Genomic DNA, 20,625 nt, shown 5'->3' on the forward strand with positions numbered 1-20,625 from the left:
AGAAAAAAAGGAAAAGCATTTAGTAAACATTTGCTGTGTTCAAAGCACTCTACTAGGGGAACAAATAGAAAAAAGAGAGTTCCTGTCCTCTCAAGAAACCCACTTGTGGGTCAGATTGAAAGTCCTAATGGTCCAGGGCAGCAGCTCAGTGGATAGAGAACTAGGATTGGAGATGGGAGATAATGGGTTCAAATCTGGGTTTAGACACTTCCTAGCTGCAAGTCACTTAACCCCAGTTACCTATCCCTTACCACTCTTCTGCCTTGGAACAGATAATCATTTGCACTTCTAAGATACAAGATAAAGGTTTAAAAAAGTAAAGTTCTGGTGGTCCAACAGAAGGCCAGTCAGATTGAAAGTACTGGTAGCTCAAAAGAAGAATAAGCTCAAATGAATGGGCCACTGTTTTCTGCAGAGGTTTTATTTATTTAATAATAAAGGAAGAGAATCCCATTGAAAGAATCAAGGTTCTCTTCTAAATACAATATAGCAAACTTAATCTTGTTAGAGGGGAAAGCAAGAAAGTCACTTATAGAGATACATTAACTCTCTTTAAAAGTTCATTGATGAAACAGTTACTCCAAATGGTTAAATAAAAACAAATTAGCAATCAGATGACAAATTATGAAACATTCAATACCCAGAGCATCACACTACATCTATGGGGGGTGAGGTGGGGGGGAGGAAGAGTTCTCTCCCAAACGTATCTATGATCTCATTCACTTGGAAGTCCCCTTCAGTGATGCTGTAGGTCTGCCATCTTGTGATCCTTGGCCACATTCCATCCACTGCCTGTAAGTTCTACACACAAGGTCTCCCCAGTGTGTTAGCAACCTTCCTCACTTTCTTCTGACACGATGTATATCAGTCAATCAAAAAGTATTTGTCAGCACCTGCCATGTGCCAATCACTGTGGTAAACCCTTGGAGCACCTGCAAAGACCGAAACCGAAACCTGCTTTCGAGAAGCACTTCTGCTATGGACCAGTTTTCTCTCTTTCTCACCAGGCAAACAGGCAATTTTGTCTTACCTTCCTTCCTCAGTGGCATCTTTTTCTCCCTTTCTTCTTTATGGCTAAATTCTTTGAAAAAGCCATCTAATCATTGGTGTCTCCACTTGCTTTTTTTCTCTTTTCTGTCACTTTCTCTCTTTTTTTCCCCCTTAAACTCTTAACTTTCTGTCTTAGAATCCATACAGTGTTACTGGTTCCAAGGCAGAAGGGCAGTAAGGGCTAGGCAGTGGGATTAAGTGACTTGCCTAGAGTCACATAGCTAGGAAGTGTCTGAGACCAGATTTGAACCCTGGACCTCCCATCTTTAGCCCTGGCTTTCTATCCACTGAGCCACCTTCCTGTCCCTGATCCCATTTAATGTTATTACCTTCCTTCTATTAATCATCTGAAGCTTCTTTTTTATATATGTATTTATATGTTTATTTGTATATTTATATATGTAAATATTTGTATATTTATTTGTAGTCAGTTAGCATTTATTAAGCACCTACTGTGTGCCAGGCACTGTGTTAAGCTTTGGACATACAACGGAAAGCAAAAATAAACCAATTGTTTTTATGTTATTCCCCACCTTCCCCCTTAGACTGTGAGCATCCTAAGCGGAAATGACTTTACTTTTTGTCTGGGGCCTTTTTTGGCCTTTCTTTGAATCCCCAGTAATTAGCACAGTACCTCCCACATAGTAGGTGCTTAATAGATATTTGTTGACAGGGCTTTGGAGTCCTTTTTACAGGAACTCTTTCTGGTGTCTAAGCAACTAATTTGTGATCAAAAGTTGTGACTAACGTAAATATATTTCCCAGTGAGAAGAAGGTGTCAACATCCCTTTTCAGTATGAGCAGTTTCCTCCTCCTTTTCCTAATAATTGGTCAATCAATAAATATTAAGTTCCTACTATGTGCCAGGCACTGTTTTCAGCCCTGAGGATACAAGAAGAGGCAAAAGTTTGTACCTCAATATGACCAAGTGCATAAAACCCAAAGCCTCACTGGCATTATCTCTTCCATTGTCTTCCCCATTTTCTCTTATGATCTGTTTTCAACAGTTGGTTTCAATGCCTACTTCTTCCCTTTGTTGCTAAGCTAATCATAATTTTCTTTAACTTTAGATTGCTGTGTAAAAAAGATTCACTTGTCATTCCTTAACAGACAAAAAAAAATAAACTTCACTTTCCAAAACAGTCATTCCAAATTCTCTTGTGAATGTGAAAAAAAAATCATGTGTCAAAACAAGTTAGCAATTAACTGCGACAAATATTCCAGCCATATGCATGCCTGTGATCATGGCATCTGGCCAGGTTTTTTAATTTGGTGAAAAACAAAGCAATCGATAACAGGAACTGTACTGATTATAGTGATTGTAGCTTGGAAGCAGATAGGGAATATCAGGAAGGTCAATAGAGACGTATGGGCATCTGTAACAGGAGTGCCTCTATCTTTATCTAATGGGTAAAAGATACTTGGAAAGTATGAAATGGTTCCATATTTATTTGAAAGCTTTCTGAAGTATGTAGCTTGACTTGAAACCTGAAGGAAGGACTCAGATACAGTTTTGGTTGAGCCACCAAAATAAGAGCTAGGCTGGGACCACAGTAAATAAATCTCTTAAGTTGATGCCAGCCTTTTTCTGAAAAGATTCTCGAGATTGCCATTCTCCAGTACAGAACAGTTTATGGTAACTTCTTGTCCCTTAACTCCAAATTACTGTGACACTATCTTGAAGCAATTATAGCTCTCATGTACATAGTAGTTTGTAAGTGGAATTGGATGAACTTCTGTAGAAATGTGTCTGCCTTTAGAAGATTGGCATTAAATCTAAATAGTTTGTGCAATACTTTTGTGTAGGTGGAAATTTGATGTACCTGAGCTGCATCCTTTTAAGTTACGTGTTCACTTTATGTTGTGATGTTTGAGAGATAAATTTGGCTGAAATCTAATCAGTGGGACTCTTTGGGCTTTGCTTTGGTAAAGCATGGCAGGTGTGGGTCTCTGGCTCTGTACTCTGCTCACTTGGCTGAAGGAATCCCTTTCTCTCTCATTTTTGTTATTATTAAATCCTTTACATTAAAATATCAGGAGTATTCATTCAATTTTATTCTCACATATTTTTGGTGAACATGAAGGGTTTCATGGGGGAAAAAGTGACTAAAATTCTCATTGTAATTTGTCTTATTAATTTGGAATGCATTGTTCTTTTACACAGGTTAATGCTGGTCCCCTCGCATACGCCCGAGCTTTCTTAGATGACTCAAATACCAAAAGATATGCTGATAATAAAATAAAGCTTTTGAAGGAAGTTTTCAGGTAAAATCAGAAATTTTTCAGGTTTCAAGAAATATTATATTGATAATTTTTGTTTTTCTTACCACAAATTATTTCCCAATAAAACTATTCTCCAAAGAAACCAAGTCACTTAACCCATTTACCTCTAGAGACGGAATTAGTATCATTGTCCAAGAAAACCCCATGGACAATATTGGCATGATACAATACAACTCACAAAGAGTTATACACAAATGAAATGACTGAACAAAAGCCTCCTGATTCAGGAAGGCCTTAATTCAAATATGAGCTCAGACAATTTATAATTCTGTCACTTTGGGCCAAATCACCAAAACTTCCTCAGCCTCAGTTTCTTTAAAATGGGGATAATAATGGTATCTCCTTGTGAGGGTTGGTATGAGGATATGAGGAGAGAATATTTTTCAAGCACCTTGTAAATCTCAAAATGCAGCTGTAATTAGACCTGAACAATTAAGATTGATTATTCAGTTAATTAAATCTGAATTCTAATGACAAGCTTGTTTATCTTTCCCAATAGTTGGTAGTACTTAAAACTCACTTCTCTTTTGAAATATCACTAAATTGCTAAGAAGCCAGGCAGGGGGCAGAAAAACAGAGACTGGCATGTTCTACCCATCTTGACTGCTTCTAAAGCCATCTCCTTCCCAATTTCAGGCAATTTGTTGAAGCGTGTGGCCAAGCTCTGGCAGTAAATGAACGTCTTATTAAAGAAGATCAGGTGGAATATCAGGAAGAAATGAAGGCTAACTATAGGGAAATGGCAAAAGAGCTTTCAGAAATCATGCACGAACAGGTAAATGCTAAATCTTAACCATGGAAGATGCAGAGAAGTGGATATTTGGGATACACTAATGAGTTAGGGCTTCTGAGCCTACTCCAGGCTTGCCTAGGCTTTCCATATTTTGCCCAGTGCTTTTCTTTCTAAAGAGAAGAAGGATTTCACATTTTTGCTATCCTATCACCAAAGCACAAATTATTTTCCAAGTCCCTTTTCTCTAAGAAAGATCATTGTCAGATTGCCCATTGGTTGGACATGGCAAATCAGTCTCCAAATTTTCACTCTCAAATTTACCTTCATCAAATCTGAATGCAGACTAAAACATGCTATATTTCACTTTATTTCGTTTGTTCAAGTTCTCTTTCACAAAATGACTAATATGGAAAAATGTTTTCTACTATTACACATGTAAAATGGATACTAGATTGCTTGCCATTTCTGGGAGGGGACAGGGAGGGGATGGATGGAGAGAGAGTAAGAATTTAACTGAAAAAATTTTTAAAGGTTAAAAATATTTTTCTCAGTGTAATTGAGGGATGAAATTTTAATTTATTTTCAAATTTAAATTTGCTTTAATAAATTTGATTTAGTCAAATATACCTTCATCATAAGCCTCCATTGACCCTATGGGAATTCTTTTAAGTCACTTAGCTAGTTTAAAATTTGATCTACAACACTTACATATACCTTGCTTATAAGCCTCTTTATCCATCAATTCTTCTAAATATACTAATTTGAATTAATATATAATATGCAATCATCACTCACTTTTTCATGTTCTGTGACTATGTAGATCTCCGAGTTTGTAGTATTTTAAAGTTGGCGGCCGTATAACTATTTCTTGTGTTCCTCATAATTAATGTCAGCCTCATTTAGCATGTGATTCTTTTCACATATTTCCTGCATTAACTTAGGTGTTAACCAATATAACACCAGTCCCTTCAGAATGTCTTCTGTGTACAAAGCTGTCATCTGTCACAGGATGACAATTTACAAATTTTTATGGATTGAAATTCTTGAACTTTAATTCTCTCACTTCTTTTCTCCCCCATGCAAACATGAACAGCTGGGATGGTAATGTTTATTGGTTTCAGTTTTTTGTTTCTAATCTTTGATCGACTAAATTATATTCAAATCCTGAGTACCGTACTACCACTGATATTGATAAATTCATATAGGAAAGAAATGAACTTATCTCTGATTATTTTAGAATATTGCTCTCCAGAGTATTTCAAGTATGGTTTTCTACAGTTATGTAGATTATTTGCCCCTTTCATAAAGGTCTGTAGGTGGGAAAAGTTGCTTGTTTTGAGGCAAAGAGGCACATTTATGGGGGAGCTAGGATGTGTCAAATTCACAGAGCCCATGTTCCCTGAGTACATTCATTCAGCACTGGGGGCAGTGTGATACAGTAGAACAAGTACCTCATTTGAAGTCAAAGAGCCTGGTTTCAGACCCGGTTCTGTGTCTTGTCTGTGTAACTTTAGTCAGGGGACTTAACAGCCTCTTTAGCCTAGATCACCTCCAAGCTCCTTTCCAGCTCTGAGTCTATGATCTGATCTGATTCTATAATCCCAGTGGAGAGAGTGTTGGACCTGGAGTCAAGAAGACTCCTCTTCCTAAGTTCAAATCCAGCCTCAGTCATTTCCTAGCTCTGTGACCCTGGGAAAGTCACTTAAACCTGTTTGCCTCAGTTTCCTCATCTGTAAAATAAGCTGAGAAGGAAATGGGCAAAGCACTCCAGGATCTTTGCCAAAACAAAACAAAACAAAACCCAAATGGGGTCCCAGAGAGTTGGATCTGACTAAACAACAACCACCTCTCTGCCCTTTTACAAAGACTGTTGTAGCAGTAGGCCTATTCTTCCATCTTCAATCAGGTTTCCACACAGCTACCAAATTAATATTTCTAATACCACGTCACTCCCCTGCTCACAATCCACATCCCCTCAGGAGAAAGTTAATCCCTTGAGGACAAGGTCTGTTTCGTTTTTTTCTCCCTAACCCTTGCACCTACCCTGGTGGCTGGCACTTAGAGCTCAGTGGTCAATAAATATTTATTCATTGGTGAATTGGCCAGTGCTGATGCTCTCTCTTTCAGCCAAACTGGCAGACTAAGTTTTATCTGAATATAATATTTATTTCTCCTCTCCTTTCCTTTGTAAAGTAGTCCCTCCTAACTGGAATTGACACTCTTTTTCTCTGAGGCTTCCTAGAAGCTCTAGTTTACTTCAAGGCTCAATGAGATGCCACCTTCAATGCAATACTTACCTTGATCTCCTCCATACACAAATGGTTGTTAACACTCTTTCCCCTAAGTTCTCTTGTATTCATTATCTGCATACATATATACTCTGCTGTAAAATAAGAGCTTCTTCAAGATGGAGACTAGCTTTTGCTTTTGTCTTTGTGCCCTCTGTGCTTATTACAGAGTAGAAATGAAATAAAAATTAAAATTGAATTATAAGATTCCCCAGGACCTGTGATGAAAGATACCATGTGCGAGAGAGAGAGAGAGAGAGAGAGAGAGAGAGAGAGAGAGAGAGAGAGAGAGAGAGAGAGAGAGAGAGAGAGAGAGAGCTGATAAGCTGAAAACAAAGTGAAGCATACTTTTTTCACTTTATTTTTGTTTCACTTTGCAACATGACTAAAATGAAATATTTTGCATGACTTCACATGTATAATAGACATCAGATTATTTGAAGGGGAAAGGGTGGAGAGGAGGGAAAGATTTGAAGCTCAAAATTTTTAAAATCAGTGTTAAAAATATTTTTACACGTAATTGGGAAATAGCTAACAAAATAAATAAAAATGATTTTGAAAAATTACAAAATAAATTGAATTGTAAGAAACTGTAAGACAATTTTAGTTACTGTGTAATCTAAAGATGCATAATATGTGTTTCCTGCCCTTAAGTAGGTGACAGGCTAGTGGGTACAAATTTCTTCATCAGTAAAAGGAGAGCTTTGAGCTCAATTATCTCTAAAATTTCTTCTTCTAAAATACCTTTTCTTGTGGCATTGGGCCCCTTTGGTAGTGTGAAGCCAGGCTGCCTTCTCAAAATAATGTTTTTAAATGGGTAAAATAAAATGTGTGGAAAAAAAGATATGAAAAAATAGTTAATAAAATATATTTTAAAAATAAAACAAGTTTGCAGACTGGTTTAAGTGCCCTTGTTGTTTTAGAAAAAAAAATTTCTAATAACTTATAAAGGAAGAGAAAAGGTTATTCTTAACTTTTAGCTTATAAGACAGTGTTGATCTCATGATGGTCCTTCCTTTGTATCCCTAGAACACATTAGGCAGCTGCCTAATTTAAATGCTTATTGACCAAATTCTTTTATGAGATGAAAAATTTGACTGTGTCCGTTACCAAAGCCAGGTGTCAGACCATGCCATTATCATCAATAACTGAAGGACCTCATAACAGAATTAGTTCATATTGCCTGAAATGAGGCTGTTTTGAGAAGTATTTATCCTTGGATGGGAGGACTCAGTTTTCTAACATTGCCTTTTTCTTCTTCTTTTTTTACTTTTTGAGATTTGTCCCATGGAGGAGAAGTCAAACGTCTTACCTAATTCCCTTCATATTTTCAATGCCATCAGCGGGACGCCAACAAGCACAACCGTTCACGGGATGCCCAGTTCTTCTTCGCTAGCATGATTGCTCCTCGTCAGACTTTTGGAGGATGTGTGGTTTTGTTTTGTCATTCGCAGACTCGGGAAGACTTTGGATCGAGAATGCACATGAGTCCTTGGGCATGAGAAAAGTTGAATATAAACTATTGTTTCATAGTAGACTTTGTGTAGAAGTAATAGAAGGATGCACTTTTAAAAAAAAATTTTTTCCACCGGCACTACATAGAGCCGCCATTATGTCATTCTGTCTCAGCAGAGGCGTGTGGTGGAAACTCTGCAGCTAGAGCTAATTTTCCTTCTTCCTTACGCAGTAGTATTAAAATAAATGGCACATTTAAGGCAAGAGTTGGTGAATGTATATAACAGTGAGAATAACACTGTTTTTAGGGTTGGGTTAGCCTTGGGCTAAATTTGCGAATGTTGAAAATATTTAGGTATTCTCTATTTTTCTTCCATGGCACATTCAGGTGGAGTACAAGGACAAGAACTATTTTTGTGCCTAGATAGACACTAGTTTTTGATGATCTAAGGGAACTGACAATTATAGTTTTTTGTACCAGTGAACAAGAAAGAAAAAGTCCTATTTTCTACTTAACTGGGATTTACAAAGTATGTGAGCTTCAAACTGGTCCTGCCATTTAGAACCAAATGTCTGTATTAATAAACACAGTTAATGCTACAATTTAAAAAGCAGTACAAAAATCGTCATGTACATAGTTTGTTAATACAGTCTTGACATTCTGTACATACGTGTATGACATTTCTATACTTTTTTTAATACTCATACCAGCTTCCGCATTAAGTTTGATTGTGACTGATTTGTGCTATTCTTCGTATAGGCTCTATATTTGACTTGACAGTTTTATTCTTGTACATAAGTGAGTGCAATATGAAGATGTACACAGTCTTTGCTATGTTAGGTTTATACACTGTTGAAAAAGAAATTCATCTTCTTGCCAAAATGATGGTGTAGGAATTGGTAATCATAAATCCTGTGGTAAATAGTAGCATAATTTAAAGCTTTTACCATGTTGTTGTTCTTTTAAGACATTAATTTAGTAATTTTATATTTGGGAGAATAAAGGTTTTTAATTTTATTTAACTGGAATCACTGCCCTGCTGTAATTAAACATTCTGTACCACATCTGTATTAAAAACAACCCCCCCACACCCAAATTTGTCTTGCTGATTTCTCTCTATCATGTCTTGAGCATTTTGTTCATGACTGATTTATAAAAGGGATGGGTTTTCCAAAGAGAGTCCTAGGAATAGAAGAAGAGACTACTTTATAGTAACAGTAAAGGAAGTAAAAAAATCCTTTCCTTGTAGGGATGTAGTAATTCGTTTGTCAGGGAAATTCTTCAATTTTGGAAATTATATGTAGACATCTTGTGAACTGCAAATCTCCTAGTATATGTCATGTCTCTTTATAACGAAGAACTTTAGTAATAATTAACAGCAGTTACTCAATACAACTTGAACTAGAACCTAAGATAATTGTTCAAAGGTGCTTTTTGGTGGAGGAGATAAAATGTCCAGGCCTCTCTAATAAGCATTGGTTATAAAGTCAGCAATTATATAGTGGTGGGTGGAAAAGTTGGCTCCTTTGAGGAAAAGGACATCCAAGTCACATTCCAAGTTTTGAATTATAGTCAACAGGTTGTCATAGAAATCGAAAATCTGGCAGAGGCTCCTTCCTTATCTGTTATTAAATATGTAATGCATTTTGTACTGGCAGATAATTGAGATTCTTGCTGTGAATGAAGCCAGCAAGCACAAAGGATAGTTAGAAGTTGGGTGAGGTAATTTCACCCTTTTCCCAAAGGTAACAAAACACATGTCATGGTCCACTTAGTCATCTCTTATGTTTCGGTGTTCACAACAAATACAAGAAAACAGAATACAGTGAAGATAATTTTAGCTCATATTTACTACCAGTTATTGCAGAGAATGAAGAAGATGAAAAATTCTATGAAGAATGTAATAGAATTCCTAACTAAAACACCATATACTTGATACTCAGATTTCATTGTGAAAGGGGAGGAAAGGGGAAAAAGTGGGGCAGGTGATTTCGAAAATTTGATTTGGGGATGAAAGTGTGAAAAAACTGGCCTATAGACATGTTAGAAGCTTCCCACCTGTACATCATGAATATATGTTTCAAGACGAGGCTCAGCCTTGAATGCGTCAAATGCTAACTGGCATTTTGAAGGAGGAAAAAAAAAACTTACTACACATTTTAAGAGCCAGAAAATGACTGGGTAGAGACAGGAGTTATTTCAGAATTGTCCATGTGCAGCCCAATCTTCAAATGGTAAAAGCAGAAGTCAGCATATGCACAGAATTAGAAGAAAAGATAAATATGAATATCACTGTGGGTGATTACAGCAGTTCCAACTTCACTGGCTCTCAACAATGAAAAATGGGGACAGAAGGAATGTAAGGAAATTCATTATCCTTATTTCCTGGAGAAGTTACACTGATAGTAGGATAATGGGAAGGTGGTTTTAAAAACTACTTTTTTTTTAAGTAGTTGTAAAGGTGGTTTTAAAAGTAAAGATGGTTTAAAAAGTTTTAAAGTAGTAGGAAAGGTGGTTTTAAAAGTAAAGGTGATTTAAAAAGTTTTAAAGTAGTAGGAAAGGTGGTTTTAAAAACTACTTTTATTACAGTAACCAAAGGGAATTCATAATTCAATTTCACTAAAACATGATCTAACAGATATTTAATAAAGTGCTACATTCCACCCCATGAATGCAAAGACAACAACAAAATAGCAACAGCAAAGGAAATAAGGGAAGGATTCCTGTAGGAGGTGACACCTGAGCTGATTTTTGAAGGAAGAGAAAGATATCAAAAGGCAAAGATGAGGGGAGAATGCCAACTGGGTACCAGGAAAATCATGTTTAAATACTTAGACGTAAGAGTAGGAGTTCTGGGGGCAGCTGGTAATCTAGTTGGGCTAGAACTCTGATGGCAAACCTGTGACACGTGTCAGCACTGACACGCATAGCCATTTTTGATGGCATGCAGCCACACGCAGCCGCATACAGAGAAGTATGGGGCCTCATGCCAAGGATGAAATATTTGCTGTAGTGTAGTGTAGACACTCTGTGCTGGAGCCTGTAGGCCAAAACAGCAGAACTCTGGCACAGAGCATCTAGTTCTGGGACTTCGGGGCCATTAGGGGACTTTTGACCTCACTTCGGGCCAGTGGAGCAGGGAGCAGTGGAATGCTGCAGGGGACGCATCTCTGGGGGCCAGTGATTGCCATTGCCAGCAATCACATAACCATGGCAGCCATCATCCGATCTACTGTTCTGGAGGGTTGTGGATTTCTAATTGGCCATCATTACTGAGATAAGTGAAGGGGAGGCTGGGAGAGGCCTGGGCTATGGGTGCTGTTTCCCGCCATTAGGAATAGAGGCAGCCATCCTAATTTACATAAGGAACACCATCTTGCATAATGCAGACTTCATTTCACCACTATTACTGTTGTGCCTCCTTATTAACCCCTATTTCTGCTTATTAACCCTGCCCTTTCCTAAAAGACAGTTACATGTGCCATCTTGTGGTCAGTTAGACCAGTTAACCCCTAACTGTCTGCAGGGCTAACAGGCTATCTATAATTCTATCTTCTATCACTGCTTTCCTGATGGAGAACCCAAAAAATAAAAAGACCAATGTTAAGTAAAGGAAGTGGTAGTAGCAGTAGCAGACTGTAAGAAATAAAATGGATATATAAGGATAGATTTAAAAATATTAGGGTTTTAAAGGATTTATTGATAGTCATTAGAGAAATGAAGCCACGTGCCATATTAAGAGTTAGTTTGGGGGGCAGCTGGGTAGCTCAGTGGATTGAGAGTCAGGCCTAGAGGCAGGAGGTCCTAGGTTCAAATCTGGCCTCAGACACTTCCCAGCTTTCCCAGTGACCCTGGGCAAGTCACTTGACCCCCATTGCCCACCCTCACCGCTCTTCCACCAAGGAGCCAATACATAGAAGTTAAGGGTTTAAAAAAAAAAGTTAGTTTGAAAGGACCCGCCATTACCTCCTCCTCCCATCCTGGCTCTGCTCCAAATCACCAAAGAGAGGGTATTTCTTTTTTATATCTTCTCTCTACATTATTACACTTCCTGTCTACCTGATTATGCAAGAGGAATCATGGGAAATGTAGTTTTGAAAGAGCCCTAAATGTCTATAGGAAGTTTAGATCAGGGACCTCAAAATCAGTTCAAGGACCCCCAAATTTCCAATATCACACGACCCTGTTATGAAAATCTTGGGAGTTGAGATGGAACTAATTAGAGATGATTGAAATAGTAATTAGGGGATATAAGATCCTAATGGGTCACCTAGATCCCATGCAGTAGTGATCCCAAAGGTTAACCCCAAATATAGTTGGTACTGTAGGAGAATGTGTGGAATCTCCTCACTCCAATCCCAAGATATCAAAACAGTTGAACAGGGCTAACAATCTGAACTGAGGAAACAGCTAATTGGGGAACACAACTGACCCTTGTTCTTAACTGAAGCCCTAATAAATTGATGGAGATGGCTATATTTCCTTAACCGACAAGCTAATAGACCCGAGTATTAGGTCTATCAAACTAATTAGTTAATTAACTTGTTCTGACTGCAGATTAAACCTTAAATCTTGATTGAGGGAAATACTGAAAGTAAAACCTTTTCCCTGGCTGTCACAGGCCTCTGACAAGTGAAGCCTCCCACTGGAACTTTGAGAATCACAGGCAAGTAAAGCTGGCTTCTTGAAAGATGATTTAATTGTTGTAGATTTTAGGGAAAGGGAAACTGGGTAGAAGATGGAAAGTGGGAAATGGGATATCCTAGGTTAATCTAAGTTGATAGCTAGTTTTTGGATCTTTAGATGATGATTGCTAATCAAGGATCTTTGTATGGCTGACAGCCTAGCCAGGCCTGGGTAGCCCGGCCGTAGGTCAAGGCTTGACCCTCCTGCTGATGGATTTTCTTTGTGTAGATCTTCTTACTGGTAATAAGTCAGAAAACTGAGGTTGATGGATACAGTTGAGTGAGTCTATAATTGAAGTTTGTTTGAGAGTAATTAGAGAATTAGCTCTGCCCAAGTCCCTTTTCCTCCTTCACCCAATATCTCCACACTGAGACCCAGAGTAGTTCAAATCTGCTCCTTATATATGCAATTTCCAACTGCCCCTGGCTCATGCCAGGCTCATGCCAGGCTCACGCCACCTCAGTTCATTCTGCATTCTAAGCAGGTAACTGACTATCACTCTTGACCCAACATAGCTGCCATTAAATTTCTTTACAACCCTTTCAAGAGACATGGACCGAGATATATGGCATTATAGAAAAAAATGGCAGATCATTTTGATTCTATATACTGATACAGTAGTAAGCAGAATGTGGAATATAAATAGACATTTTGAAACTAATCACTCCTATCTCTTGAAAAAAAGTGAGGACGAAAGGAAGGAACACATTTCCAGGCAGCTATACCTTTATAAGAGCCAATCTAAATCCATCCTTAAATTTGTAAAAGGCTCTACAAATTTAACATCTACAAGTTTGAGCATTGCTCACTCCATAGCTCACATGGAAAAGCACTCAGTGAGGGAGAATTATTAAAGAAACTCTCCTAAGATGTGCACCAGTTCTATTTCATGATATGCAGAATAAAGATGCAATTATTAAGAGAATATATGAGTTACCACTCAGTAGAAATATCATAAAAGACCAAATAATGAGATGGAACACAAATGTACAACATCAATTAAAGAGAGACATAAATAATTGTAAATATTTTTCAATCTCTCTTTATAAAACTACTGATGTCATATCACATGCTCAGTTGGCCATTATTGACCAATATTCTGATGGTCTCACAATGAGAGAAGAGTTGATGAAGTTAATATCAGTGCCAACAAGTATATCGGGAAGCGAAATATGTAAGGTTGTTATACAAACATTCCCTGAACTAAGCATTGATATCTCTAAAGTTGTGTCAGTGACGACAGATGGGGCACCAAATATGGTGGGTAAAAAAGTCAGATTTGTCAAATTGTTTATGAAAGCTATTGGATATCCGATTGTGGCTTTTCATTGTATTATCCATCAGGAGGCTTTATGTGCCAAGGCAGGATTCACCAACTTAAACGATTTAATGTCAGTTGTTACAAAAATAGTTAATTTAATAGCTGCTTGTCCCCTTCACAAGCAAGAATTTTCTGCACTTTTACTGGAGGTTGATTCCACCTACAGTGGACTGCTGATGTACAAAAATGTAAGATGGCTGAGCTGAGGCAAAGTTCTTGAGTGTTTTGTGGAGTGCTTTGAAATTAAGATATTTCATGAGGATAAGGATCTGGGAAACTTTCCTCAGCTCAATGATGATAAGTGGGTCAACACCCTAATACTTTTTGTAGATCTCTCTGTTCATATGAATGAACTGAATTTAAAGTTAAAAGGTTTTGGCAAAAGTATTGACTTTATGTTTGGATACCAAAAAGCTTTTTTTAAAAAAAATTTAAAGATTTTATTTTTTTAGAAAAAATTTCCATGGTTACATGATTCTTGTTTTTACTTTCCTCTTCACCACCATCCCCATATCCAATGCACATTTCCACTGGCTTTAACATGTGTCATCAATCAAGACTTATTTATATATTATTGATAGTTCCATTGTTGTGCTTGTTTTGGGCCTATATCCCCAATCATGTCCACATCAACCCATGTGTTCAAGTAGTTGTTTTTCTTCTGTGTTTCCATTCCTGCAGTTCTTCCTCTGAATGTGGGTAGTGTTCTTTATCATAAGTCCCTCAGAATTGTCCGGGGTCATTGCTTTGCTGCCAGTATAGAAATCCATTACATTCTATTTTAACACAGTGTATTGGTCTCTGTGTACAATGTTCTTCTGGCTCTGCTCCTTTCACTCTGCATCAATTCCTGGAGGTCTTTCCAGTTCACATGGAATTCCTCCAGTTTATTATTCCTTTGAGCACAATAGTATTCCATCACCAGCATATACCACAATTTGCTCAGCCATTCCCCAATTGAAGGGCATTCCTTCATTTTCCAGTTTTTTGCCACCACAAATAGTGTGGCTATAAATATTTTTGTACAAGTTTGTTCATCTATGATCTCTTTTGGGGATACAAACCCAGCAATGCTATGGCTGGATCAAAGAGCAGGAAGTCTTTTAGAGCTCTTTGGGCATAATTCCAAATTGTCATCCAGAATGGTTGGATCAGTTCACAACTCCACCAGCAATGCATTAATGTTCCAATTTGGCCACATCCCCTCCAACATTCATTACTCTCTCTTTCTGTCTTTTAGCCAATCTGCTAGGCGTGAGGTGGTACCTCAGAGTTGTTTTGATTTGCATTTCTCTAATTATTAGAGATTTAGAACACTTGCTCATGTGCTTATTGATAGTTTTGATTTCTTTATCTGAAAATTACCTATTCATATTCCTTGCCCATTTATCAATTGGGGAATAGCTTCATTTTTTATACAATTGATTTAGCTACTTGTATATTTGAGTAATTAGACCTCTGTCAGAGTTTTTTGTTATAAAGATTTTTTCCCAGTTTGTTGTTTCCCTTCTGATTTTTGTTGCATTGTTTTTGTTTGTACAAAAACTTTTAAATTTAATAAAATCAAAATTATTTTTAATTTTGTAATTTTTTCTAACTCTTGCTTGGTTTTAAGATTTTCCTTTTCCCATAGATCTGACGGGTATACTATTCTATGTTCAGCTAATTTTCTTTTTTTATATTCAAGTCATTCACCCATTCTGAATTTATCTTGGTGTAGGGTATGAGATGTTGATCTAGACCTAATCTCTCCCATATTGTTTTCCAATTTTCCCAATAGTTTTTGTCAAATAGTTAATTTTTGTCCCCAAAGTTGGGCTCTTCGAGTTTATCATACACTGACTTGCTGACGTCACTCACCCCAAGTCTATTCCACTGATCCTCCCTTCTGTCTCTTAGCCAGTACCATATTGTTTTGATGACTGCTGCTTTATAGTATAGCTTAATATCTGGTACTGCTAGGCCACCTTCCTTCACATTTTTTTTCATTATTTTCCTTGATATTCTTGATCTTTTATTCTTCCAAATGAACTTTGTTATAGTTTTTTCTAATTCAGTAAAAACGTTTTTTGGTAGTTAAATAGGTATGGCACTAAATAGGTAAATTAATTTGGGTAGAATGGTAATTTTTCTTATGTTAACTTGTCCTACCCATGAGCAATCAATGTTTTTCTAATTGTTTAGATCTAGTTTTAATTGTTTGGAAAGTGTTTTGTATTTGTGTTCATATAATTCCTGTCTTTGTTTTGGTAGATAGATTCCTATACCTAAAAGCTTTTGAAAGTAAACTTAGAATTTTCAAGCGAGATGTCAAAACTAAAACTTTTAAGTATTTTCCTCAAGTAACACATTATTTTGAAAAGGCCACTGCAGCTGTACAAAATGAAATGGAATCCTTGCATATAAAGTACCAGAGTGTTTTAGTCTGGTTACTTGACCAGTTCAGTTGTAGATTTAATCAATTTATAAACCTAGAACAGACTATGAAAATAATTAAGTATCCTGATGTCATAGTCTACAGTAGTTTGGAATTAAATAATTTCCAATGGATGCAAAGATGATTTTGAGATGCAACTTGCAGAATTTCAAGATAGCATCTGGGCTCAGGTGTTCGTTGACTTGAGGTCAAAACTTGAGAATCTTGAAAGGTGCCTCTTGGAGAAACAAGAGGAGTGCCACTACAAACAGGAAATTTGGAGTGCCTGGAATCGATTACCAGATACTTTTAGAACCCTGAAATTATAGCAATGGCTTTACTCACAATTTTTCCCTCTACGTACTTTTGTGAGACCTTATTCTCAGCATTAAATAATATCAAAACCAACAAAAGAAACAGATTGACAGATGAAGTTAGTGGTACTTGCTTGGGCTTGAAGTGTACAAATACCAAGATTTAGTCAATGAAATTCAGCAACAAAAAAGTCACTAATAGGCAGGTTAGTTAAAGAATTCCTCCTCCCTCTCACTTATCTTAGTTCACAGCACCCCACACAAGTTAAATAATATCAAGACCAACAAAAGAAACCAACTGACAGATGCACGAAGAAGTCACTAAGCAGATAAGTTAAATAATTAGTTTTTGGTTTATTAAATCCAGTTATACATTACAATTATATATTTTTGTTATTTAAACTATAATATTGTGAAATTATGGTTTTTTTCTTGAAGTGACATACCACCCGAGTAATGCTCAGTTTTTTGGCAAATTTTGACACACCAAACTCAAAAGGTTGCCCATCATTGGACTAGAATATAGAATTAATGAAGAAAGAACAGTGAAATAAGGTTAGAAAATAGGTGGGACTCAGATTGTGGAATAATTTAAATGCCATCCTAAGGAATTTGGTTCTCCATAGGATTTAAGAGCAGAGGTGGCTATTATGCATTGTATTCATGAAGAGTCCTCCCTTACTCAATGAGTTCAATGCCTACATCATAGTCTTTCTACCATGATTTCTGTTCAAATATTAGGGGACCTCAATATATAGAATGCAGACAGAAAGAGAGACAGAGAGAGAGAGAGAAAGAGAAAGAGAGAGAGTCCCTCAAACACTATAACTTAGTAGTTCTTCAATCTATTCAATTCCCACAAATATTCCTCCGTTCTACTCTATCTAAGCACAAAAATGGCCATAACCCTTATCATTAAAAAGTGTCCCTCTTTGACATCCATAAGCTCCAAAACTCCTTTATCAGAACATGATATTTTCTCAACTTCCCTATCCTAGCCCTTGACCCCCTATTTTATTTCTGATCATTACTTGCCAAACCACAATTCCACCTAGTTTACTTCCACTATCTTGTTACTTTTCTTCCTATTCACATGCTCCTGAACAGAATTGGAGAAAATCATTAAATGGTATTGGCAGGGTTCAGTATAAATTTGTTACATAATCTCTTTGAGGGAGTGTCAGCATATATGTTGAAGTCCCCTAAAAGAAGAACAAGAGTTGTGGTAAAAAGACCATGATCTATGCATTGAACCCATCAAGGAAAAAAAGGAGAGCATTCTATGGTATCAGGAAATAACTAGGTTCTTATTGTGGGAAAACAATACTTTTATAACTCCCTAGTCAATTAATCTCAGTCACAATTGTAGCTTTTCCAAGTCGCTCATGGAAGCTCCTTCCTACACCCTCTGAGCTCAGGGTTTAACCTCATTCTTCACCAAGAAAAGGCCATTTGTTGAAAGCTGACTGTTTTCTCCTTATCTCTCATCACTCAGATATCTTCCCTCACTATCTTCCCTTTCACCCTTGTCTCACATAAAGAAATGGCCCTTCTCTTGTCAAGGAAAATCCTTCCATAGGCACCCCTAATTGCTTCCCATCATGTTTTTTTCCAGTAGATTGCCTCATCCAAACTTCTCTACTCTCACTAATCTTCAGTCTCTCCCTATCTACTAGCTCCTTCCCTGATGACTACAACATACTCATATGTTCCCAGTTCTTAAAATATCCTCACTTGATGCTAATTATCACCACTGTCACCCTATATATCTCTTCTCATATCTAAATTCCTTAAGAAAACTTTATAATTTATATAATCTTCTCTTATGGACTTTTAAACCTTCTATAGTCTGCTTTGCCACCTTATAATTCAATTGAAATTGCTCTTCCCAAAGTTACTGATAATTGCCAAAATTAATGACCTTGGTTCAGATATCACTCTCATGCTTACTAATTGTGTGACCTTTGGCAAATAATCTAATCTCCCTGAGCCTTAGTTTCCTTACCCATTAAAAAGAGAATGATAACACATGTACAGAAGCCAAAGGAAACTCTTCAATATGAAAACCCAATAACAGGTTTTTGGAGGGAGGGATAGAGCTTATTATGAGACTAAAGCAAGATAATATATGTAAAGTATTATCAAAGCTTTAAAGTGTTACATAAATTTTTTGTTATTTAAATAAAGTGAGAAAAATAGAGATGCCTGAGCTGACCTGAGCTATTATTTTGTGTCAAGAAAGATGTCCCATACAGCTTTTAAATAGAAGGTGTTATGTTGGTTATAACAGATAAATTGGGGAAGCAGATAGTTAAGCCAGGGCCAGAAGTCTCCAGGACACTCTCCTCCCCCACTGACAGGATTGAGTGAGAAGGGAGGGGGTTAGGCACCCCTTGCTCTCAAACCCCTCCCCCCAAGCAGTTGGACTTCATTTGGAAATGGAGACAGGGCTGTGGTTCTTCAAGCAAGATTCAGCAGAGGCTAATCTTTAATGATGTTCCCTTTTTTAAACTTATATTCCCCACAGGTCTGACAGAGGAATAAGTAGTGGCTAGTTATCTAAATGTTGAGAAACTGAGACATCTTCTTAAGCTGGCAACTGAGAGGATTCAAACTAGATAGTATGAGTATCAATGAGCAGTGAGTATCACCAAATAATTCTCAGGCACAGATATTGAAGGTAAAGCTTATATTAATGAAGAAGGAAAGGGATGGGGAAGGCAGGAGGGGTAATAAGGATTTGAATAGGTAGTGGGAAGCCCTGATCTGTCAGGTTGAAGCTGCCCCTCCTCCTCCCAGGAGGGAGTGGCAGGCCCTTGGTCAACTTGTTCTCTAGGCTAATATTAATTATTTCTAATCTCTATAGTACTAAATAATTGTTATATTGATGTTGGTAAGGTCTAATCCTACTAGGCAGGCTAACTCCTGAGTAGAAACCACGATGGCTTTTGCCACAATGGCCCCTCAGGTGAACCCCCAAGTCAGGAGCAGCAAGCAGCAAGATCTGCTCACCTTAACTCCCAGGAAGCAACTGTTTAACTCCCTCTCAACTGGAATTCTGGGTGAAGCTTGACCCTGTATTTTGCAGGAATTCCATGCTGCCACCCTCTACATTACAAAGGAGAATTCTAAAAGGTAAAGTTCTTCAAATGCTCCTATTCACAAATGGATTCTATTAATTGTACAGATTGTACATCCCTTCAGTGAATTCTACAACAGTATTAAACAATTGCTCTTACCATTCACACTGAAAAAAACAAAATGGATAAAAAATGGATATTACTCAGACTATGTATGATATGCAGCTAGGCAAAATGTTCTTTGAATTAATCCACCAAAATGTATATCTTGGATGAATCTATAGGCAGATTATGAATTAGGGCTAAAATCGAGTAAGAAGATTAGGAGAGGGACAACTAAATGACTGAGTGGATAGAGAGATAGGCCTAGGGATGGGAGATCTTGGGTACAATAGGATAATCATCTGAAAGATAATAAGAATTATTGTTATAATTTATTATATTATTTAATTTTCTATTAGTCTAACTGGGTCTTTGAACCACAGAATGATTGCTAACATTTTTTTCCTTCACATTTGGCTTTCTTTTTTTGAAAAATTTAAAAAGAATTCAGGACCCACATTTCCCACTATCATGTAAATGCAAAGAACTATTTAAAGAGCATTGTGTTCTTGTAGCAAGGCAGAAAGACAAATAAATATGAAAAGTCATTTACCATGTCTCTGTTTCAGTTTCCTTAACTATAAAAGGGGAGGTTGGATGAGATGGTCTTTAAGATCCCTCCCAGGTTTGAAGCTATGATTCTCATACTCACTTGCCTTGTGCTTTCAAGTTGAGGGATGGAAGAGAAAACTCTTTGCATATTTGCCTGGTACTACAGTGATCATGTTATAAGTACAAGTGGCTATAAGATTTAAGAAAATCAGAGAAAGAGGGGAGGGAGAGTGAGAGAGAGATGGGTGAGGACAGAGGGAGAGGAAGAGATAGGGAGAGAGAGGGAGGGAAAGAAGGAGTGAAAGAGAGAGAGAGAGAGAGAGAGAGAGAGAGAGAGAGAGAGA

General features: G+C 37.2%; 1 protein-coding gene across 1 annotated transcript in view; it reads left to right on the top strand.

Moving 5' to 3' along the window:
• The window catches only part of DOCK9 (dedicator of cytokinesis 9), a 356,201-nt gene extending 347,295 nt beyond the window's left edge, over positions 1–8,906 (top strand). Inside the window, exons 36-38 of the mRNA XM_044669345.1 lie at positions 3,215–3,315; positions 3,970–4,108; positions 7,633–8,906. Coding sequence (XP_044525280.1) covers positions 3,215–3,315; positions 3,970–4,108; positions 7,633–7,755 — 363 coding nt within the window. The 3' untranslated portion in view covers positions 7,756–8,906. The remainder of the gene's footprint in view (positions 1–3,214; positions 3,316–3,969; positions 4,109–7,632) is intronic.
• Positions 8,907–20,625: the final 11,719 nt, after the last annotated feature.

This window comes from Gracilinanus agilis, chromosome 3 (genome assembly GCF_016433145.1).
Source record: "Gracilinanus agilis isolate LMUSP501 chromosome 3, AgileGrace, whole genome shotgun sequence".
NCBI classification, from domain to species: Eukaryota; Metazoa; Chordata; class Mammalia; order Didelphimorphia; family Didelphidae; genus Gracilinanus; species Gracilinanus agilis.